Here is a 24719-nt window from a genome sequence, read left to right as displayed (position 1 = left end):
TTTCTTTCTTTCTTTCTTTCTTTCTTTCTTTCTTTCTTTCTTTCTTTTCATTGAGCTGAAGTCTATTAGCTCCTACCAGACTGCCTGAGTTCTTCCCTCCGGAGCAAAACGGATTAAGTTTACTTCTTCTTTTTGTGACAGTTTTTCAGGTACTTGAAGACAGATGTCATTGTCCTCCTGAGACTGCTCTTCTGTAGGCTAAACGTCTATAATTCTTTCAGTTATTCTATGTAAGGCATGGTTTCTAGGCCTTTTATTGTCCTAATCACTTTTGGGATACTCTAGTTTTTTGGTGTCCTTCTGAAAATAGAGACCTGAACACAGCATTATGGTTTGACCAGTCAAGAAAGGTTTAGTGGAAGCATCGAATCATGAAATGGAGATAGTATGGCTTTGGTTACAGAGAAGAAGTACAGGGCATTTCAGGAAGATAAGATTGCATATGCAAATACTCCAAATCAAAGGTAAGCCAATGACGTCCTGAGAATGGAAGCAGATTTAGGTGACTGAAATGGAGCGTGAGGTGGAGGTAGTGAGATAACAGGTGTCAGGGTCTTGAAATAGAAGCCAAAAAGTTAGTATTTGGTATAGAGCACATCAAACTGTCAACAAGCATTTATTAAGCACTTCCTATGTGCTAGACACTGTATTAAGGGATATACTGAAAGGCAAAAACAAGACCCACTTGCCCTCAGGGAACTAATATTCTAACGAGTGAGACAACATGCAAATAGCTATATACACATAAGATATGTATGTTGTAAATAAATGTAATTTCAGAGGTAAGGCATTAGAAGTGGGGGGGGGACCAGGAAATACCTTTTGCAGAAGATGGAATTTGAGCTGACTCTTGAAGGAGACTAGGAACCCAAGAGATGGAGATGAAGAGGGAGTGCATTGCAGACACAGAGGACAGCCGATAAAAAGGTACAAGGTTAGGGAGATAAGAGGTTCAAGAGGAAGAGCAAGAAGGGCCCTTGAGTTAGATTGCAGTATAGAGGGAGGGGTGTAAAGTTTAGCGAGACTGGAAAAGTAGCATTTTATATTTAATATTGGAGGTAATAGGGAACCATTGGAATTTATCGAGTAGTGGGGTGACATGATCAGACCTGCATTTTGTTTTTCTCTTCTTCTTTTTTTTTTTTTTGATTTTTAGGCAACTGGGGTTAAGTGACTTGCCCAGGGTCACACAGCTAGTAAATGTCAGGTGTTTGGTCTGAGGCTGGATTTGAACTCAGGTCCATCCTGACTTCAGGGCCGGTGCTCTATCTACTGCACCACCTAGCTGCCCCTAGATCTGCATTTTGGAGAAATCACTTTGGCAACTGAGAGGAGGATGAAGTGGTCAGACTTGAAGGATGAAGACTGATTAGAAGGCTATTATAATAGTCCAGGTGTGAGGTGATGCTTCACAGCAGGGTGGAGGCTGAGTGGACAGATGGATAAGTGTACACTAGAGATTCTAAATGTAGAAATGACAAGACTTCATGAGTTCTTCCTTGCCTACGTGAGGGTGACACTAAGGTTTCAAGCCTGGGTGACTGGGAGGACAGTGGTGCCATCTACAGTATTAGAAGAGTTGTAAAGAATGAAGCTGGCAGGTAGAGGGCATTATTCAATTAGAGCAAATGATCCTGAATGCTTTCCACCTGCCTGTACCAGCCATCTGTTGGGAAAAGGCAGAGCTTTGGCAGGACAGCTCTGAAGCTATAGGATTCATTCTCTAAACCTTTCTGTTTCAACTTTGACCAATTCTTGTTAACCCTAACTTTCTGCTTTTTGTGTGTCTGGTATGGTCATTAAAACAAGCTGATATACTTAGAGAAAAATACTGATAGTAGAGACTTGTTTGTAAAATTTGATCGTGTATTTTAATGATCAAATGGGATCCTAGCTTTAGGTCTAGAGCTGATTCTGACTTAGGTGAGATTGACTTATTTTAACCTTTCTTCACCAACAAAAGCTGATGAGATAAAAATCCAAACTATACATTCACCTCTTGCCTCTATGTGAAGAAACCTCACTGACAGTAATAACTTAAGTGTTATTGATCTTTAATATCATGTCCATTTTTCCCATCAGAATGTTCTTTTAGTTTCTTTACTTCAGTTCCTTTTCTTTTTTTGTAGGCAAACCAGAGCCATTGGTGTTCCACATTCCCCAGTCCTTCTTTGATGCCCTACAACAGAGGATCTCTGTTGGAAGTGCAAAGAAAAGGCTCCCCAACTCCACTACAGGTACAGGGTCTTTCAGGAAGACTAATCAGACCTCCTGGCCTCATGGCATCGAATGTGAAGCTATCCTTTTGGATACTTCTAGTGGTGGTTTTCTGCCAGCCTTGCAGAGTCATGTGCAAGTAACATGGGGCAGGGTTTGGTGCTAACATAGGCTTGGAATATTGACCCCACTCTTAAAAGGTCATTTTCATTATAATTCAGATTAATCAAGTGATTCAAGGAGTTTCAAACCTGGAAAATTAAAAGGATGAAGTGATATTACTGAAGAGGTCCTTATCCTGAAGTTTGATGTTTTCTGGATCTGGATAATTACTTCCCAAAATATCATAGGGTACAATAGTTAGAATTTGCCTGGCTTTTTGATGACCAGTTTTTTGTTTTTTGTTTTTTTCTGTGGCTATCAGGTTTGGGTGTTAGCAGATTTTTATTTTGAAGGTCCAAATAACTCTCAGACTTAATATACTTATGTCATTACATCTTCATTTTGTTTTACTTATTTCTGAGCTTTATCACTTTTTTTTTTGGTTTACTTATTTCTTAGCTTTGTTGCTTTTTTTTTTTTTTTTTTTTACCAAAGATCTGAAAATACTGAACTTCGGTCTAGTAACTTTAATATTAAGCAGCTGGGAGTAGAGAAGAAAAGACAGAGAAGAGTATTTAGTTCACAAGTGATCATGCATTTATTTAATGCTTACTCTATTCTAGACACTGCTAAATGCAGGGGATACAAAGAAAGGCAAAAAATGTCCCTGTCCTTAAGGAGCTCACAATCTATTGGGGGTAAATCATTAGTGGTAGGCCACCTAAGGAAGCTATAGTTGGGAATACATGCTGCTTCCTCTGTAAATATTATTTGATGAGAGGATGTTGATTTCTAGAAATGCTTATGACCCAGTTTTCGAATAATACTTCCCATAAATCCCTGCCTTTGGGAATATTAGCGCTGGAAACCTTTGCTGTGTCTTCCACATGAAACTTGCCTCCTTCAGAATAGAGAAATCAGAAAACTTTTATCATATGTACTTACTTTGGGGATATGATTTGACCTTGGCATGTGCAAATTCTTGTAATAACCAGCTCAGTTATGATTGGGCCTTTTCTGTGTAATCACTTTTATGTAAGCAGAGAGATGAAATTCCAAAGCAGGAGTAGATAACAATAGCATATGTATTACATATCAAAAAGAGGATGCATAGTATTATAAAAGAACACCAGATTTGAAATGAGTTCAAATCCTGACTGTGCCACAGATCACTCATGTGACCTTTTACGACCTTGGGCAAGTCCCTTCACTTCTTGGAGCCTGAGTCTCCTTATTTGTAAAATTAGGTTGGACTAGATAATCAATAAGGCCCCTTCCTTTCTAGCTCTAAATCTGTGATCCTGTTGTCCTATGACTTGGGTTCATATCCAGGTTCTTATTATCCACATAACCTGGGGCAAATCACTTTCATTCTCTAGGCCTCAGTTTTCTTGTGTATAAAATGGACTAGATGATCTAGATAAAATTGGACTAGATGATTTTTAAGGACTCATTCACCTCTAAATTCTATGATTCTATGTGATTGTGAAAGAAAATCCAAAAGCAGCACTACACAGACTTTTCATGGCAAGAATTCCACAGTGAAATCTTTGGTCTTGTGCCATTAGGCAGTCCCCGTGTATTTTAAAAGTTATAAATCTCCATGTAAAGAAAGAACAGCATTGCATCGCTAACCCTTTAGTAACTATAAATGAAATCAAAGAGACTATTGTGTAAAGCTTTTAGTAAACCTTAAAGCTCTATATAAATGTCAGCTATAATTATTAACTATGTCCCCTTTTTAATTGCAGCTTTTGTGCGAAAAGATGCCTTGCCGCTGGGGACCTTCTCTAAATACACCTGGCACATCACAAATATCCTGCAGGTTAAGCAAATCTTAGACACCCCAGAGGTATGGGAAGTTTGTTATCACAACTGTCTGGAGAAAAAGCACAGAAATGTGACACAGACACAGATCTTAATGTGTGATTCTTGCCATTTCGAGTTCTTATGGGGTGCTGCCTTTAAAGATGGTCTCTCCTTCTGCTGTTAAAAAAAGTTTATTATTCAAAGAAATGTCAGTTCATTACTTTATTACATGTCACAGTCTTCTTGGTAAGACCCATGTAGTGTAGCTGAAAAGCACTGGATTTGGAGCAGGAAAACACAGCTTGGAATCTTCATCCTCCTCCTTACTTGGGGTAGGGTCTTGGCTGCCACTCTGGGCCCCAGTTTCCTCTTCTACAAAATGAGGCCTATTCCAGCTCCAACTCTTATGACAACCCAGGTAGCCTTTTGTAACAGTTCATTTAATTGCAGAGGCTCTCCTCTTTTTTGTAGCTGGAGATGATATAGATGGATTGGTAGCTTTGTTTGACTTCTTTGGTTTTAAGTATTCTTCCTAATGAGAAAAAATGTTTATTCATTCACTAAGCATATTTAAGCACCTACTGTGTACAAGACACTGGAGCTACAAAGACAAAATGAGAAATAGTCCTTTCCCTTAAAGACCTGACAAGGATTTAATATGTATTTAGATAAATATCTGCATGATTTTTGTCCTTTGCCCCACACTGTAGGAAAGACATTGATAAATTGGAGTGTCACTCAATATTGGAGGGCCATCAGTCTATGCCAGGAAGATTGATTGAAGGAACTGGGGATATTTAACCTAGAGAAGAGAAGACTTAGGAAGGGACATGGTAACTTCTGTTCAAGAATTTGAAAGATTGTCATATGGAGGAGCAATTAGGCTTTTTCAATTTTGGCTGCCGAGGACAGAAGTAGAAACAGTGGGTTGGAGTTGTAAAAAGGCAAATTTAGACTTGATGTCAAGTCCAAGAGTGCAGTTGACTGCCTTGTTGGAGGTCTTCAAGCAGGGTTAGATGGCTAATTGTTGGATATGCGATAGTGGGGGAATTCCTTTTTTGGGTATGGATTGAACTTAGATGGCTGATGAAGTTCCTTCCAACTCCAAAATTATGATGATTTGAGGAGAGGGAACCAGAGGTATGCTGGAGCCAGTTCATACCAACTTGTGATGAGAGCTGATTATTAAATTTTCAGTGTGAGCATTTGTATCTCAAAAATCAACAAATGGTACAAATCAGGGCTTGATTAATTGTTTTATTGATTATCTAGACTTAAAAATTTGATGGACATTGGATAGACAAAATGTTATTACTTCAGATTAAACTCAAAAGTGTACTGGCTAGCTGGGTGACCCTGAGCAAGTCACTTAACCCTGATTGCCTCACCAAAAAAAAAAAAAGTGTGTTGGCGTACATTTTTTGCAGAAAGCTACTGTAGAGCATTTACTAGCTTACCACTGGTGAGAACACTAACAACTAGTTAGATCAAGAAAACCTTACTGTGGGAAGTGGCATTTGAGTTGAGCTAAGAGATTCAAAGAGTTGGAAGTTAGGAGGGGAGAGTGCATTCCAGGCATGGAAAGATTAACAAGTACATTGAGGGGGAGCTGGAACACCATGTTCAGGCAGGAAACGGCAGATAATCTAGTTTGATTGAAATGTAGAATAAAGAAGGTGAGAGTCAGGCTAGAGCCATATTGGGAAAAGCTTTAGATGCCAAACTGAAGAACTTAGATTTTATCCTGTAGGAAGTGTCAAGCCATAGAAGTGTTGTGAGGACTGAGGTGACTATGCAGTAGGAAGATTATTTTGGCAGCTGTTTGGAGGAGGCACTGAGAAGATTCTGGAAGCGAGCAGACAAATCAGTAGGCTACAGCAATAGCCTGAGTAAGGAGTGATGAGTGGCCAAACAAGGGAAGGGAATGGATGTGAGAGGTTGCAGAAGTAGAAAGGAGAAGACTTGTCCAGCAAATGGATATAGAGGGGGAGGGCTAGAGAGCACATCTCTCCGTGGTAGCAGACCTCAGTGACCAGGATAGTGGTTTTCTCAACACAAACAGGGAAGTTTGGGAGAGGGACAGACTTTGTGGGTATGTTAATGAATTCCCTGTTGGGTTTGTCGAGTTTGAGATGACAGTGGGCCATCTCGGGCAAGACGTTCCCACAGGAAGCTGATGACATAGCGCTGGTGGTCAGGAGAGAGACTGGGGCTGGATACATAAATTTAGTGTTTATCTGCATAAAGACTGTAATTGAATTCATGGGAACTGATGAGATTTCCAAGAGGAAGTATGTGCAGAGAAGAGCAGGTCCAGGAGAGAGCCTCAGGAGACATACATGGTTAGGGAGGGAGTGAGTGTCATCATGGCTGGTAATCCAGCGCAGGAGATAAAGAGGGATCAGAGAAAAGAGAAGAACAAGGAAAGAGCAATGTTATTGAAACCACGGCAGCAGAGAGTGATGGGGAAAAGGGTGGTCAGCAGCATCAGAAACTGCAGAGGTCCAGGGGGAAGGAGGCCTTCTGAGAGAAGGATATTGAATTTAGCTGTGTGCCTTTAACCTAGTAACCTGTGGTATTGGGAGGATCTTTCTCTGATATGTGTTTACACATAAGTCAAGTAATGATAGGGCTACTATTAAGAGACTTATAATTTTCAGATCATTATTGATTTCTTTGATTTTAATGGCAGGCAGTTTGAAAGTGTTTGAGGCTTTGCAAAGATTATATGCTGGATGTGCAGGTAATTAGGCCTTTACCTCAAACTTCTGTAGAACTGGAGTTCTTGTTTTTTATTTTTGTTTTTTCGTTTTTTTTTGGTTGTTGTTTTTATTGTTGTTGTTGTTGTTTTTTTCTTGCGAGGCAGTTGGGGTTAAATGACTTACCCAGAGTCACACAGCTAGTAAGTGTTATGTGTCTGAGGCTGGATTTGAACTCAGGTCCTCTTGACTTCAGGGCTGGATTTGAACTCAGGTCCTCTTGACTTCAGGGCCGGTGCTTTATCCACTGCGCCACTTAGCTGCCCCCTGGAGTTCTTGTCATAGCTAATTCCACTTAACTAATCATGTATTAGTGTTTTGCAGTCCCTGAGTGAATCTTTGAACAATTTAAAAACTTTCCCTCAGGCAGATAAAAGAAGGCTTGGTAAGAAAAAAGATTTATATTATTAGTTGAGAGTTAGTTTTGCAATGGAAAGGCTAATGTAATGCAACTAATTCAACACCAGATTACATTGATAAGTCATACCACATCTGCAGAAGAAAGATAACCGACTTTTATAGGGGCTATGTAGCTTATATGTGCTTTGTAGTAGCTTATATGTAGTTTGTGTGGACACTGCAGATATACAGTGACTTCAGTAATTACCTCAGGGCAGTTCACAAGTAGTTTCGAGGTGGGGTGGAACGGGATAGAGGAAAGAGGGCAAGGAAGGAGGAGAATTCAATAAGAAAGTGAGGCGGAGAGCTTTATTTGGAATGGTGGGTGATGGGCACATGAAAAAATAAGCTTGACTACAATCCAAGGAACTGTACTGGAGGTAAGTAGACCAGAGTGAAGTTGCAATGATTACTGGAGATAATCTTGCTTTGATTCACACTAAGGATTGCACTGTGGATGCAAAAGGTAAAGCATGGATGTAAATAATGTGCAGAAAAAAGGGCAGAGTTTGCTGACAGAATAATCTTGAGGTACACGGGAAAAGGAGAAATCAAGTATTATTTGAATGTACCAAACCAGTAAGAGTTTTTTTTTTTAAAATCATTGAATTTTCTGTCTCCTTTAGTAAAGATTTGTCCCTTCTAATTCTTTCTGGTGTTGTCTTTGTGATCAGATGCCCTTGGAAATCACCCGGAGCTTTATCCAGAACCGGGATGGGACTTATGAGTTGTTTAAGTGTCCCAAAGTGGAAGTAGAGAACATAGCAGAAACTTATGGTCGTTTAGAGAAACAGCCAGTGCTCCGACCTTTGGAACTGAAAACTTTTCTGAAAGTTGGTAAGTTTAGTGAATGTTTACTGATGGCACTTTTGAGTCTCTGCTGTGTGTATCAAACCATATACGAGATATTTGATGAAGAAGTTAATTCAAGAAATGATACATTCCCTGGCATTGTACAACCTACTTTCTTAGACATGCTAGGAATCATAGGATTTAGAACTGGAAAGGGACCTTATAGATCATCTAATCCAACCCCCTCATTTTACAGATGAGGAAATTGAGGCATGGAGGCATTAAACTGACCACCCCAAGATTACACTGCTAGTAAGTAGCAGAGCTCGGGTCATGGGTCCCCTGACTACAAATGGAGTACTGTTTACACTCTACTTTACTACCAATCTGTACTTCTTATATTTCAATGGATTTGACATTTCATAGATGAGAGTTTTCCTCCATTGGTATGGATCATAACCCTTTTCATCCTGCATAATTTTTGTCCTTCTTCTTACATAGTTCCTCCACAGAGGTTCTGACTAGTGTGCCTTCCTCTTTTTCTTTTTGAGGGTTCTAGTGGAATATAGATGGCTGTCCATCTACTTTGCCTTATATACACCGTTTAACCAGCCCACCTTTTCTGATCATACATTTCTATGGTAATATTTCTTGTATATAATCCCTTCTCTCTTTCTGATATTTATATCCCTTTGGTCCAGGCCCTCATTACTCCCCTTCCTATACTATTACAATAGCCTTCTGGTTGCCTTCGTTGCTTCAAGTCTCTCTTCCCCCTAGCTCTCAGAATCTTTCTAAAGCCCAGGTCTGACTGTGTAAATCCTCTACTCAATAAACTCAAGTGGCTCTCTATAACCTAGAAGATCAAATATAACATCCTCCGTTAGGCTTTTAAAGTTTTTCATCACCATAACCTTTTCTAGTCTTCTTAAACCTTACTAATGTCAAGTCAGCAAGCATTTAATAAGCACCTACTATGTGCCAGGTACTCTGCCTGGGATATGAAGAGAGACAAAAAAACAGTTTTTATTTTCAGGGAACTCACAGATACTCTATGATCAAATGACTTTGGCCTCCTTTCTGTTTCTTACACATGACACTCCATGTCCTGACTCCACACATTTTCACTTGCTGTCCCTTGTGTCTAGAATGCTCTCTCTCTATAAATCCACCTCCTGGCTTCCCTATCTTCTTTCAGGTTTTAAATAAAATCCCACCTTCTACAAGAAGTCTCTTCAGGTTCTCTTGACTTCCGTCTGAAATATCTCCATTTAGTTGTGTGTATAGCCTCTTTATACATCTTTGTTTACTTGTCTTCCCCATTCAATTGTGAGTTCCTTACAGACCGGGATTATTTTATGCCTTTCTTGTAACTCCAGCTCTTATCACAGTACCTGCCATATAGTGGGTACTTAATAAATACTTCTTGACTTGATATCTCATGTGGACTTCTAAGTTAGGTGAGCAACAGAATTATGGACTAGCCACTTTCCCTGATCCTTATGACCTCTCAAACCCCTCCAAAAGAGGAATTATGTGCAAGGGATAAAGCAATTTCATCTGTCTCTACAGGTTAAAACATGAGGGAAGCTAACAAGGAAACAACTAGATAAGCTAATAACAAAGAATCCCTAACCCCTACAGTGTTTACTCAGCACTCCTTCCCTTACCAGCCACAATGCTCAGCCAGGTCTGCACAAGGCAACCCATGAACTTAGAACAGAACTCAATTCTCCCCTCCTCTTGTGCTTTGGAAAGCCAAAAGGCAGAAGCTTGGGAGACTAGGACTGCAGCATGGCAGTTCTCTGTGCTGCTAGAGAACTGAGAAAACTGGAACAGGATACCAGTGTATGGCAGTGTCCATTATGCCTGAAGGAAAGGGGGCTGACATCCAGCTGGAGCTAGTTCTGTCTCCTCAAAGTGACTTAAGGCAGAGATTGAGGTCAGAGAAATATGAATTGCCCAGTATGAAAGTCCAGTCTCCAGGAGAATTGTAATTAAAGAAGGATTAAGAAAGTGAACAATAAGGAAAAATGACTGAAGTTACCAAAGATCTCAGGAGGAAGAAAACTCTTGAAGACCTTGAGTATAAGCAGATAAATAAATGGTCAATATAAGTACCAGAAAGGAACATGACCTCTACCTAAGCTAAACAAATCCAGACATCTATGAATAAATATTGCTAGACAAAGGAAAATAAATCAATACTTGATAAGGCAGAGGATTATGGATTCCCAAGAGAGCATAGAACCATAGCTGGCTATTCCTGAATGGTTTAAAAGAGAACTAAGGATCATGAAAGCAGAATTTATAGCCTGCACAGAAGAAATAATGGGCAAAATAGAAAAACATGAATCAGTGGTGGCAAACAAAAGAAAAAACAAAGATCGAGAATGTAAATACACGGAAGTGAAGGACAGTCTGGAAGAAGAAAAGCAAAAAGCAATAATGTTAGAAGCAAACATAATTTACGTACAGGTAAAACATACTGATCTCAAAGATGGGATATGTAAGAGACAATTTAAGAATTGTGTATGTCTTCCAGAAGAACACGACCAGTCAAAAACTTCAAACACCATAATGGAAGAAAAAAATACAAGAAAACTGTCCAGAACTTCTGAAAACAGAAAACAAAGTGCCAATTCAAAGAATCTACAGATTGCTATCTTGAAAACTCAAAGACACATATAGGTTAAATTTAACAATTTCAATTACAGACAACAATTTCCGCAAGCAACTAGCCAATATCTTATGTGATTTACTGGTCATTCATTGGAAATATGCTTTAATGTACTTGTGCCTACCATGCACCTCTCTCCATTTTCTTTAACATATTTTTTAATTTGTTAAATATTTCCCAATTACATGTAAACATTTTTTAAACATTCGTTTTAAAAAATTTCTCTCCCTCTCACCACACCCTCCTCCTTTGTGAAGGCAAGCAATTTGATATCAATTATGTACAAAGTCATGCAAAATGTTTTTCCATAGTAGCCATATTGCTGCAAAAGAAAATAAAGACCAAAAAAAAAAATTCAAGAAAAATAACAATAAAAAAGTATGCTTCAATCTGCATTCATAGTTCATTACTTCTTTCTCTGATATAGCATTTTTCATTGTGGATCCTTTAGAATTGTTTTGGATCATTGTCTTAATAAGAGTAGCTAAGTCTTTCACAGTTGATCATCCTTATAATATTGCTATTACTGTGTACTGTGTTCTCCTGGTTATGCTCATCATTTTACATCAGTTCATATAAGTCTTCCCAGTTTTTCTGAAATCATCCTGTTCATCCTTTCTTATAGCACTTATAGTATTTCTTATAGTATGTCATCACAATCATATACCACAACTTGTTCAGCCGTTCCCCAATTGATGGGCTCCCCTTCAAATTCCAATTGTTTGTAACTACAAAAAGAGCTGCTCTAAATATTTTTATATGAATAGGTCCTTTTCCCTTTTTTTTTTTTTTGAAATCTGGAATATAAACCTGATAGTGGTATTGTTGGATCAAAGGGTTTGCACAGTTGTATAGCCCTTTGGGTGTAGTTCCAAATTGTTCTCCAGAATGGTTAGACCAGTTCTTCACAACTCCACCAACAGTGCATTAGTGTCCTAATTTTTCCACATCTCCTTCAGCATTTGTCATTTTCTTTTTCTGTCATGATAGCTAATCTGATAGGTGTGAGGTAGTAGCTCAGAGTTGTTTTAATTTGCATTTCTCTAATCAGTAGTGATTTAGAGCATTTTTCATGTGACTATTGATAGCTTTGATTTCTTCTGAAAAGTGACTGTTTGTTTGTATCCTTTGACCATTTATCAATTGGGAAATAGCTCTTATTTTTATAAATTTGACTCATTTCCCTAAAGAATCTGAGAAATGGGGTGTTTATCAGAGAAACTTACTGCATGTAAAATTTCCCCCTAGTTTCCTGTTTTCCTTCTAATTTTGTCTACGTTAGTTTTGTTTGTGCAGAAGCTTTTTAATTTCATACATTCAAAATTATTGCTTTTACTTCCTATGATCCTCTCTGTCTCTTGTGTGGTCATAAACTCTTATCCATAGATCTGACAGGTACATTTTTTCCGTGCTCCCCTAATTTACTTATAATATCACCTTTTATGTCAAAATCATTTATCCATTTTGACCATATGTTGGTGTGAGATGTTGGTCTAGGCCTAGTTTTTGCCGAACTGGTCTCTAGTTTTTCCAACAATTTTTGTCAAATGGTGAGTAATTACCTCAAAAGCTTGAATCTTTGCATTTATCAGACACTAGATTACTATGGTCATTTACTACTGTGTGTTGTGTACCTAATCTATTTCATTGATCCACCACTCTATTTCTTAGCCAGTATCAGATTGTTTTGATGATTACCCCTTTGTAATATAGTTTGAAATTTGGTACTGCTAAGGCAGCCTTTCTTCACATTTTTTTTTTCATTGATTGCCTTGATATGCTTAACTTTTTGTTCTTCCAGATGAATTTTGTTATTTTTTTTTCTAGCTCTATAAAGGAGTTCTTTGGTAGTTTGATTGTTGTGTAAATTGATTTAGATAGAATTGTCATTTTTATTATGTTGGCTTGTCCTACCCATGAACAATGACTTTTTTCAGTTGTTTAGATATGTCTTTATTTGTGTGAAAAGTATGTAATCCCTGGGTTTGTCTTGGTACGTAGAATCCCAAATATTTTATGTTATCTGCATTTTTTTAAAGTAGAATTTCTCTATCTTTTGCTGCTGGGTTTGGTTGGTAGTACATAGAAATGCTGATGATTTATCTGAGTTTACTTTATATTTTTCGTATAAAAATAAAGTTGTTATTTGTTTCAACTAGTTTTGTAGTTGATTCTCTAGTGTTCTCTAAGCATACCATCATATCATCTGCAAAGAGTGATAGTTTTGTTTCCTTTGTCTATTTTTATTCCTTCAGTTTCTTTTTTTTTTTATTGCTATAGCTAACATTTCTAGTGCAATATTGAATAATAGTGGTGATAATGGACATCCTTGCTTCACCCCTAATCTTATTGGGAAGGCTTCAAGTTCATCCCCATTACCTAATATGCTTGCTTTGGGTTTTAGATAGATACTACTTATCATTTTAAGAAAGGCTCCATTTATTCTTATACTGTCTAGTGTTTTTAATAGGATTGGGTGTTGTATTTTGTCACAAGTTTTTTCTGCATCTTACTGAAATAATTATATGATCTTTGTTGTTTTTGGTATTGATGTGATTAATTATACTGCTAGTTTTCCTAATGTTGAACCAACCCTGAATTCCTGGTATAAATCCCACCTGGTCATAGTGTATGATCTTTGTGATGATCTCTCTCCATTTTCAAGTGGAAATCCCTTTGAATCACCCAGAACTTAAATTCCTCAAAGCCATAACCATTTCTGGTAGAACATTTGTTTTTAAAAGTTGAGTCTTTGTACCTTAGAATAGCATGGGATCATCAAAAGCATTGTGTAGTTTCTCAAATACTGTTCACCCTGCCCTTTTCCTCCTGTTCAGTTTTGCATCCAATTCATTGTCCAACTATAGTGCCTGGCCCAAATATATGTACTGATATACTAAACCATTCAATTGTTTGTCCTAATCTGAATAGTACATATTTTTCATCCATTTATGTTTTTCCTTTGAGTATGGTTGCACTGATTTGTTATTTAGTAATTGTAGATCTCATTTAGGAAGCAGTCAGCACAACATCTTCTTCAGACAGGAGCATCTGGAGGACTTCATTTCACTGTCTGCAGGGATTTTTTTTTTTCCATTTGGACCTTATATAAGACATCTTCCATGATAGTGACAGAGCCCTTTCTCAAGCATACACCTAGTCCCTTTTTCTTTATTCTTTTTTTGGTCATCTGATCCCCCATATCTTTCATTCTTATTTTGTAGTTATGAATGCTATCTGCTAGAAGGTGTAAATCATAGAATTCCAGTTTGTATGTGAGAGAGCTTGCTGTTTAGTTGTAGACCAGCTTAACCTTGCACCATTTGTGAGAATCTGAGCAGCTCACAGTCTTAGATTTTCAAACTGATAACGCATGGCTGGATCTTGACCTTCTTGTGTGTCAGAGCATATGGTTTTGTTTCACTTGCTTATTCTTTGATGATTCATGGATTCTTTAATGTTTATAGAACAAACATGGCTTTATTCATTTTGGTGCATTCTGGTAGCTATCTTTCTGCCATTGTAATACATTATATAGGTAAACATAGCTCATTCATCAATTCCAGTTCCATGCTCAAAAAGTTGACTGCTTGGGTAATCAAATTTTTAGCAAAAACAACATGATCTGCTAAGATTTGAAAAGTTTGTAATGGTGTATCAAATGGAGGGATTGCTCAGATGGAATTATATATCAACAGTTAATTGGGAAAGCCAGTCTCTGAATAATGAAAAGTTTTAATTATTGAATATTCTTTTGATTGACATCTTGTGATTTTATGTAAAATTAGTCAAATCTGTCTCACAAGTTACTTGAAAGTAACAACGGTAAATGCCATATAGTACTTTAAAGTTTGCAAAATGCTTTATATATACTATCTCATTTGAGCCATACTACAATTCTATGAAGTAAATATATAATTATTGTTATCCCCAAAGTACAGATGAGAAAACTGAAGCTTAGACAGGTTAAGGGACTAGCCCATGTCATATAGATAGTATGTCAGAGGAAGAATTTGAACACAGGTTTTCCTGACTCCAATTCCAGTATTTTATGTTCTATGCCACTATATGCTATAGTTTCTCATAGCATATAGTGAGAACAGTCCTTAGGAGAGCTACTTTAAAGAGTAGATAAGAATCGCTTGTAATTAGCATAATATTTATAAATTGGCATCAAAGTATAGGAAAAGTTTGATTGCTTAGAAAGGTTAGACATACTTCCCCCTGCAAATAATAATTTGTAAGCTCTTTCAAAGGTAACAAAAAGTTTAATTTTGGGGGCAGCTAGGTGGCGCAGTAGATTGAGCACCAGCCCTGAAGTCAGGAGGACCTGAGTTCAAATCCAGCCTCAGACCAAACACTTGACACTTACTAGCTCTGTGACCCTGGGCAAGTCACTTAACATCAAATTGCTTTAAAAAAAAAAAAGTTTAAAAAAAGTTTAATTTTAGCTTTTTGTTCAAATTACTGTCCAGATTACCAAAAATTCTGACCTAGGAAAGTTCAGATTTGCTTCATTGATTTAAACTTGACTGAAAAAAAAGGTGAATTTAAATGTCTTTATTTTACAGAATTATTTATTCTTCATAGATTTCCTCTAATAAGATTACTTGCATTCTTTTTTTCTTTTTATGTTTACTCTGTACTTTAACATGAAAAGAACTTTTCCATATACAGAATAGAACACAAAAAGGATTGTATATGAGTCTGTGAATATGCATTTTTATTTCACTTGCTTTTTAAAAAAAAGAATACATAGTAAATTACATGTTACTTTCAAAACTCTCCTGCATGTGTGCTTCCTTCTGAGCTTTCTTCTGTTCTCTTCTGTGCATTTTAAAAAATATTTCAGTGGTTCTCTCTCTTTTTTGACATTACTATTGCTAATCTCACTTCTGCCCCCAATCTTTCTTCCCCCATCAAAAAACTGAGAGAAAGAAAAAAAAAGCATACACCTGGTAACGAATAAGCATAGTAAAGAAAAACCAATCTACACAGTGGCTGTGTCTAAAATTGTATATCTCTTTTTTCTGCTTGGATCTATCACCTCTCTGTCAGGAGGTAGGTAACATGCTTCATCATAGGTCCTCTGGAAATATGGTTGGTCGTTGCATTGATCAGGGTTCTTACATATTTCAAAGTTGTTTTTCTTTATAATATTGTTGTCCTTGTATAAATTATTCTCCTGGGTTTGTTGTTTTTTTTTTTTGTTCTCTGAACAAGTGCTTCTTAAACTGTGGGTCGTGTAAAAGGTTTCTGAACGCATGAGGACCAAAAATTAATTAAAAATCAAACATGTTATGAATCCAAGGTGTTTCTGGCAGCACTTGCCTGTGTTGCATTGGGCAACTTGCCTGCATGGCAAGGGCAACAGCAGCCTTGGTTCTGAACACAAAGCATATGCACTTTGAACTCCGTGTGCTCTTGGCCCATGCAATGCCAATGAACCCTGCCATGGGAAAAGGGGTCAGAGTGGAAAAAATTTTAGAAGCCCTGTGGTCTAAACTATATTGGTTCATAGTACCCAAGATTCTTTGAAATCTTCGTTTTCATTACTTACAGTGCATAGTGTTCTGTTACATTCATAAACCACAATTTCTTCAATTGAAGGGTGCCTCCTTGGATTCTAGTAGTTCTTTTTTTTTCTTTTTTGCTCCTTTTACTCCCCACTTTGGGATCAGGAAGTTTGTTTTGCTTGTGACCATTCCCTCCCTAGTATTATCTTCCCTTTTACATACCCCCTACCTTTCTACCCCTATTTGTTTCTTAGTTGAATTTGATGTATCTCTATACCGAACTCTGTGTGTATTGGGGGGGGGGGGGGAAGAGGAGGTATTCAATCCTCCCTTGTTCATTTCAGATAAGAGTAAAGTTTATCTGATTCCTGCTTCATCATGTTTAAATATTTGTCTTCGAATGCTCCCCGGTTATGAGAAACAGCAAGTTAAACTCACTCCTTCTTTTTTACACTAATGTATTCCTTTTAACCTCCCTTTTCTTTTTTTTTATTAATTTATTTTTAGTTTTCAACATTCCCTTCTATAAGCTTTTGAGTTTTAAATTTTCTCCTCCTTCCCCACCTCTCTCCCCAAGACGGCATGCAATTTGATATAGGCTGTACATATACATTCCTATTAAACATTTTCACATTAGTCATGTTGTAAAGAAGAATTAGAACCAAAAGGAGGAACCACAAGAAAGAAGAAACAAAACAAAACAGAAGGAAAAAAAAAGAGTAAATAGTAAGCTTTGATCTGCATCCAAACTTCATAGTTCTTTCTCTGAATGTGGATAGCATTTTCCATCATGAGACTTGTGGAGATGTCTTAGATCCTTGTATTGCTGAGAAGAGCTAAGTCTATCAAAGTTAGTCATTGTACAACGTGGCTGTTACCATGTACAGTGTTCTCCTGGTTCTGCTCATTTCACTCAGTATCAGTCCATACAAGTCTTTCCAGGCTTTTCTGAAGTCCACTTGCTCATCATTTCTTACAGCACAATAGTATTCCATTACATTCATATACTACAACTTGTTCAGCCATTCCTCAATTGATGGGCATCCCCTCAATTTCCAATTCTTTGCCACCACAAAATGAGCTGCTACAAATATTTTTGTACATGTGGGTCTTTTTTACCCTCCCTTTTCTTTCCACACTTCATATGCTCTGAACAGAACCAATCTATCCCCAGGACCTATGTTTTTCTTAAATCCTTCAGTATTCTTTGAAGACCATTAAAATTCTGAAGGACACTTGTTTTTTTCTCCCCTTATTAGGATGTTGGCACTACATTTTCATATAAGGCTCTCCAATTGCTCAAATAAATTTACCTTCTTAGGTTTCTCTTGACTTTTGTGCTTAACATTTTCAAAATTCCTACTCAGTTCTGCTTTTTTCATCAGAGTGCTTGAAAGTGTTCTATTCTTTCAAACGTCAAATTTTTCTCTATAGGCGTATACCTTACTTTTTAGAGTAAGTTAATCTTAGTTGTAATCCTGTATCTTTTGTCTTTTACATTATTGTATATTCCAAGATTTCCTCTCATTTTTAGTAGAAGCCACCAGGTCTTCTTATGTGATCATGACTTTAATTCCTTTGTATTGAATTGCTTCTGTCTGGTTGCTTTGAGTATTTTTTCTTTGGTGATTGATCTTTAGATTTTTATCTGTGACATTCCTGGAACTTTTCCTTTTGAGGTTCCTACCTTTATTTTACTCTCTGATTTTAATAGATTGAGGCAGTTTTCATTTATGATTTCTTGAACTATGGTGTCTAAGCTTTAAAAAAATCATGATTTTTCAGGGAGTCCAGTGATTCTTAAATTATATCTACTTGTTTTCTAGGTCAGTTGTTTGTGAGTTCAGATACTTAAATTTTCTTCTATTTTTTCAGTCTTTTGATTTTGTTCTAATATTTCTTGTTGTCTCATACATGGAGTCACTGTTCTGTTTGGTTTATTCTAGCTTTCAAGGAGTCCATTATTTGGGTAAGGTTTACCATTTTTTCTTCTAAGCAATTTATTTGCTTTCCAATTCTTCCTGCTAGTGCTTTCATGTAAAAAAAAAAAATCTCACATCATTTCTTTAAGATATTCATGTAGCTCTTGTGGAAAATACATTTTTCCTTTGAGTCTGCTTGTCGTTGTTATAGAGTTATTCACTCCTTTTGAGAGACCTCTAGATCTGCAATAACTTTTGATCCTGATTGGTATTTTTTTCTAAATTTTTTCCCCCAATTACATATAGAGACAATTTTTAACCTTCATTTTTAAAAATTTTGAGTTGCAAATTCTCTTCTTCCTTCCCCTTTCACCTCCCTCCCTAAGGTGGTAAGCAGTTTGATATAGGTTATATATGTGCAGTCATGCAAAACATTTCCTTATTAGTCGTGTTGTGAAAGAAAACACAGACCCAAACAGCACCACAAAAAATAAAGTGAAAAATAGTATACTTCAGTCTGCATTCAGACTCCATCAGTTCTTTCTCTGGAGGTAGATAGGATTTTTATCATGAGTCCTTTGGAATTGTCTTAGATCGTTGTCTTGAACAGAGTAGCTGAGTCATTCATAGTTGATCATCTCACAATATTGTTGTTACTGTACACAATGTTCTCCTGGTTCTACTCACTTTACTTTGCATCAGTTCATATAAATCTTTCTAGGTTTTTTTGAAATCATCCTGCTCATCATTTCTTATAGTACAAAAATATTCTATTATAATTATATGCCACAACTTGTTCAGCCATTTGCCAATTGATGTGGGCACCCCCTCAATTTCCAATTCTTTGCCACCACAGAAAGAGCTGCTATAAATATTTTTGTACAAGTAGGAACTTTTCCTTTTTTTTTTTTTTTAAATCTCTTTGGAATACAAACCTACTAGTGGTATTGTTGGATCAAAGGGTATGCACAGTTTTATAGCCTTTTGGGCATAGTTTCAAATTGCTCTCCAGGATTGTAGGATCAGTTCACAACTCTACCAACAGTATATTAGTATCCCAATTTTCTTTGTGTGTGTTGTGGTTTTTTTTTTTTTTTTTTAGTAAGGCAATTGGGGTTCAGTGACTTGCCCAGGGTCACACAGCTAGTAAGTGTCAAGCATCTGAGGCCAGATTTGAACTCAAGTCCTCCTGACTCCAAGGCCAGAGCTGTATCCACTGTGCCACATAGCTGCCCCCTAGCATCCCAGTATTCCCACATCCTTTCCAATATTTCTCATTTTTCTCCTCTGTCATATTAGCCAATCCGATAGGTATGAGGTAGTACCTCAGTGTTGTTTTAATTTGCATTTCTCTAATTAATAATGATTTAGAGCATTTTTTCATATGACTGTAGATAACTTTGATTTCTTCTTCTGAAAACTGCCTCTTCATATCCTTAGACCATTTATCATTTGGGAAATAACTTATATTCTTATAAATTTTACTTAGTTCTCTATGTATTCGAGAAATGAGGCCTGTATCAGAGACACTTGGTGTAAAAATTGTTTCCTAGCTTTCTGTTTTCCTTCTCATTTTGGTTGCATTGGTTTTGTTTGTGCAAAACTTTTTTAATATAATATAATCAAAATTATCCATTTTATATCTCATAATATTCTTTGTCTCTTATTTGGTCATCAATTCTTTCCTTCTTCATAGATCTGACAGATAAACTATTCCTTGTTCTCCCAATTTGTTTGTGGTATTACCCGTTATGTCTTAGTTATATACCCATTTTGATCATATCTTGCAATATAGTATAAGGTGTTGCTCTATATCTAGTTTCTGCCATACTGTTTTCTGGTGCTGGTTTGTATTTATTTTTATTTACTTATTTCTCACTTAGTTTTTGTGCCAGAGCTAGGTTTTTTCCCCTGCTGTACTTTTTTATGGGGTGGTCAGCACTGCTTGTTTTACTCTGGGGCCCTTGGTTTCCTGTACCAATCTCTTAATTCCAGAAGTGAGGTCCCCCTGGATCTTTGAGGTTCATAAAGTTGGATCCCCAGGGCCCTCTATGTCATCTCAAGATAGAGTGCTAGAGACCTTGGAGTCTTCAGGTATCTGGGCTGTCCAGTCTGAACTCTCCCATGCTTCACTCATTGCTGCTGCTCCCCAGGGCTTCCAAGCTTCAACCCCTTCCCTCTGCCTGATGTTTTCTTTCCACTCTAGGGCTTGCCTATCTCACTTGATGAAGCTTTCTTAGGGAGCTGTCTACTTTCTTGGCCTCTGGACATAGGGCTGTGTCTCTTCTTTGCTTGGCTTTACTGGTGCTCTCCTTTCCTATGTTTCATGGGATTTTGGTTGACTTTTTTGCAGTGCTGCGGTGGAGGAAGTTACTGACTGTGATTTTACATTGGCTTTTTTTTTTTTTTGGTCATTATTTGGGCTGGTATGAATGTCAAGATTTTTGCTGGATTAGATGTGTGAATGCTGGGTCTAACTCCCATTCAGGCAACATTTTGTCCTAAAGTCCCTATTTACTGCATTCTTAAGCACCATTTAGGACAGAAAAAGTTGCATCAGCACAACTTTTGAGGAACGTATCTTTTGCAAGAGTCAGTTCATATATTTGTAGATCATTTACTGTGTGCCAGAAAGGCACTGTGCTAGGTACAAAGCCAAATGAACTTGTGATAATGTTTCCACATATAGACATACTACAGAGACACATCTTTATCTAAAATATTTCTTTTCCCTTAGATAAAGGTATTCACCATCCATGTATATTCAACAAACCTATTTATGTGGTGACTACTTTTTGTAAGGCACAGAAATAGATAATACATGGAACTCCTTTAAAGGGACTTACATTCTAAAAGGGGAGAAACAAGTACATAAATATTGATAATACAAGAGAGAGTGAGCTATGTGTGAACAGGATGTTTGGGTACAGTACGATGAGAAATTAGAGAGAGAGAGAGAGAATGAAATCGTTTTCATTTGGAAGATAGGTAAAGAAAGGCTTTAGGGAAAAGACAGGTGAATGAACAATGGATTTAGAGTCAGAAAACCTACATTCAAATATCATCCCTTCTACATACTAACTGGCACTAAGGCAAGTCAATTGACCTGTCTTAGTCTCAATTTCCTCACCTATAATAAAGAGATTTGGAATTAATGATCTTTGAAGTCTTTTACTGCTTTCAGTCCTATGTAGTTTCCAGTTTCCAGGTTCTTTGCAGTTGTCATCTTGCTCTAAAGACTTCAAAGAGAGTTCTGTTGAAAATTATTCTCTCACTGGAAGTAGTTAAGAAATATCATCAGTAGGCTGATGATCCCTAAGTAAATATCATTCTTTTTAACAGAATGCTTTTTAACAGAATTTATCAGAATAAGCTCTAACAACATGCCCTAGTTGCAATTTAGGATATTGCTGTTTTAGGCATTGGTTACTACTACTATTTTTTTTTTAGCTTGTCAAAGTTAATTACAGAATTCCTTCTATGAAGGAGCCAAATAATGTTATACTCTAAAATTTGATGACTTATGTGAAGATGAGAATGTATTCAACATGAAGGAAAAATTAAGAATGAAGACGGTCATGTATCAGACTGATTTAGACTCCACATTTTTCAACAGTGTGATGACCTAATTCCCAAAGGGTGAGGTATTAAGACTGCTATATTAAATAGAAGCACTTCAAATTGAAATAATGTGGTGGTGCTTTAATATTTTGATGGATCTATGCTCTTAACGAGAAACGTCGTGGTGTAGTATAGTGGTGTTAAATTCATATAGAAATGAGGGCCTCTAAACCATACCTAAGGATTTCTGCAGGCCACATTTTTATTTAGAAATCCATACACGTTTATATATTTGTTTTTTCATGAGTACATCAAAACATTAAAATCAAAAACTACATTTTTAATCTGGTTTGGGCTGTGCTCAGGAGTGTTGTGAGCTGCATATGCCCATGGGCCGCATGTTTGACACCTCTGGTGTAGTGGATAGAAGAGCTAGCCTTGAAGTCAGAAAGACATAGATTCAGGTTCTCTTTCTGAAACATACTGGCTGTGTGATCTGGGCAAGTAACTTAAACTATTAGTGCCCTAGATAATTCTCAAGTTGCTGAGAAGGTACTGATCTGCTTTGGTAAGAAGTGTTTCCTCTCCTGGGAATTTTCTCTTCTTTTCTTTCCTGTTTTTTCCCCCCCAGGATGTCCAAAAGAGGTTTATTAAAGGATGTTCTTCACAGCTCTCTAGAGATGGGAGTGGAACATTGGGATCCTCCAAATTTGCATTCGGATTGAGATGGTGGAGCAGCAGCTCCCAACAGAGCTTCTGGGAATTTTCTGTGCCTGTGAAATCATGGGGTCTAGCCCCTCTCCCGCTCTTTATCTCTTTGAGTTCATTAGCATGGATGCCCTCTCCCACCCCCATCCCCACCACTTCCTTCCATCCCCTTAGTGCAGGTTATGTGCTGCCTTCTTATTCTGGATGATCACTGACAATCTTTCTGTAAATGCTACATAGAGGATCTACTAGCGTAGTCCTTAGATTGTCCATGTGTTACCCCTCCCCCCTACTGCATAACTGCTCCACCTCTTTGAATCATAAATGTTCTTGATAATGTCTTTTACATCTCTTTTCACGCATTAATCGTTGTTGGTAATGTACTGTAGCCTGCAACAACCATTTCTCTTTCCTTTGGGTCACCAACAGTCATAAGTCTTCTACTATTATAATGTTCTTTGGTGATATGTTGTTATCTAATTAAAATTTAATCCTAATCAAATCTGGCCTCAGACACTTGACACTTACTAGCTGTGTGACCCTGGGCAAGTCACTTAACCCCAATTGCCTCACCAAAAAGTGAGAAAAAAAAAATCAACCCTAAGATCAAAGAGTAACAAGATGGTAAGATAGTTTCTTTGCATTCTGGAAAGGATTTTTACCTACAGTCTCACATATTTTGCTATTTCTCGTACTTCATTATAACCAAAATGTGTAGGTGAAAATTCAGCACCGGATTATTGTTTCTCCTTTTAGGCAACACCTCTCCAGATCAGAAGGAGCCAACACCTTTCATCATTGAATGGATTCCAGATATTTTGCCCCAGTCCAAGATTGGTGAGCTGAGAATCAAGTTTGAATATGGCCACCATCGGAATGGACATCCAGCTGAATACCAGGAACAGCGGCCCCCATTAGACCAGACCTTAGAGTTGACACCTTTGACTACCATCACTTTTCCATGAAGCAAAAGAACCTTTTGCTGCTGAGTTTGCACATCCCCACTCCTTGGCAATTTCAGATACTCCTTAGGCACTTAGACATTGACAGTTTCCTTAGCAAACTGCTTTTTGATAGGATGCTGTTTTCCAAAGCATCCAAGTGGGTTATGTTGAAGAAAAATCTCTTCTTGTAAATAGCATGTTTTGGTGCTGCTCTGTGTGCTCTTTAGATGAATTGTGCTGTATTTCTGCTGGGGTTTAAGTATGGGGAGGAGAAACCTTCCCTTATCTGGCCATTTCCTTTAGAGCTTATTTCTATCTTTTTTTTCTTAACACTTTTAAGAAATCAGTTAGCTAAAACTCAGATCTTAACAGATTTCAGAGAGTGTTGGAAAGATAATACCCTAGTTAGGACAAATGTATTATCATTTTGAGCATAATGGCACAGCTCCAGTTATGTTTTTTGTTCTTTTCTTAAAATAAAGCACACTGTCACCCCTTTTCAAGATGATATTTTATATTGGTCCATTTACAAAATAAGAAACCTTCCCTTGGGTGGAGCTGATAGTGAAATAAGGAAAGGAAACATAGGTTTTAGGATTTCTAACCAATACTTATAAAACTTCATGCCCTTAATATTAGATTTATTTTTTCCTCTGTACCCCAACATGTTATTAGCCAGTAAAAAGCAGTTCTTGTCTCTGAGTTTCTCACTTAATATTATATTGAGAGCCTACTATATATTCTGCAATTTTTATGGTGCTGTGGGAGAGCTCATGGAGAGCATGCCTAAGTCATAGTCCTTGCCCACTCCTAACTTAAAGCCTTGTGGGGGAGATAAGACTAACACATATCAGATGAGAGCATACAATACCAGAAGAGTTCATACTTTCACTTTTCTTACCAAGGTCAATGAGAGTCAGAATAGTCAGAGAAAGCTTCAAGGGGGAGGCAAGACTTGCTAAGATATTGAAGAAAGGGTGAGATTTGGCTAGGTAGAAATGGGAAAGTGTTTCAGGTGTGGAAAATAATAGAAGGTAGGTAGGGCTTGTTCATAGGGCCAATGAAGTTACATTGGGAAGAAATGAGAAAGTTTATATAGAGAAGGTATGGTCGGATTGTAAGAGGTATTTGAAACCCAGACTCAGGCACATTCAGGCAAAATGGTATAGCAGGCAGTTGGCTGTTAAAGAATTTTGGATAGAGAGACATAATGAAAGTAATGCTAATGAATCTGAGCATAGTAGGATTCTGGATAGATTGAAGAGGTGGTCTTGGAGTCTGCCTCTTGGAAGAGGAATAACTTTGGAGTC

At 37.3% G+C, this 24719-nt stretch overlaps 1 protein-coding gene across 3 annotated transcripts in view; it reads left to right on the top strand.

Moving 5' to 3' along the window:
- The window catches only part of CUNH2orf42 (chromosome unknown C2orf42 homolog), a 39879-nt gene extending 15773 nt beyond the window's left edge, over nt 1-24106 (top strand). For all 3 annotated transcript variants that reach the window (XM_027865315.1, XM_027865313.1, XM_027865314.1), the window contains exons 6-9: nt 2130-2237; nt 4071-4171; nt 7961-8123; nt 23222-24106. In XM_027865315.1, coding sequence (XP_027721116.1) covers nt 2130-2237; nt 4071-4171; nt 7961-8123; nt 23222-23430 — 581 coding nt within the window. In that variant the 3' untranslated portion in view covers nt 23431-24106. The remainder of the gene's footprint in view (nt 1-2129; nt 2238-4070; nt 4172-7960; nt 8124-23221) is intronic.
- Nucleotides 24107-24719: the final 613 nt, after the last annotated feature.

This window comes from Vombatus ursinus, unplaced genomic scaffold (assembly GCF_900497805.2).
Source record: "Vombatus ursinus unplaced genomic scaffold, bare-nosed wombat genome assembly UNPS02014778.1, whole genome shotgun sequence".
Lineage (NCBI taxonomy): Eukaryota > Metazoa > Chordata > Mammalia > Diprotodontia > Vombatidae > Vombatus > Vombatus ursinus.
Note: the sequence above shows the minus strand (reverse complement) of the source record. Positions and strands in the feature narration are given on the sequence as shown.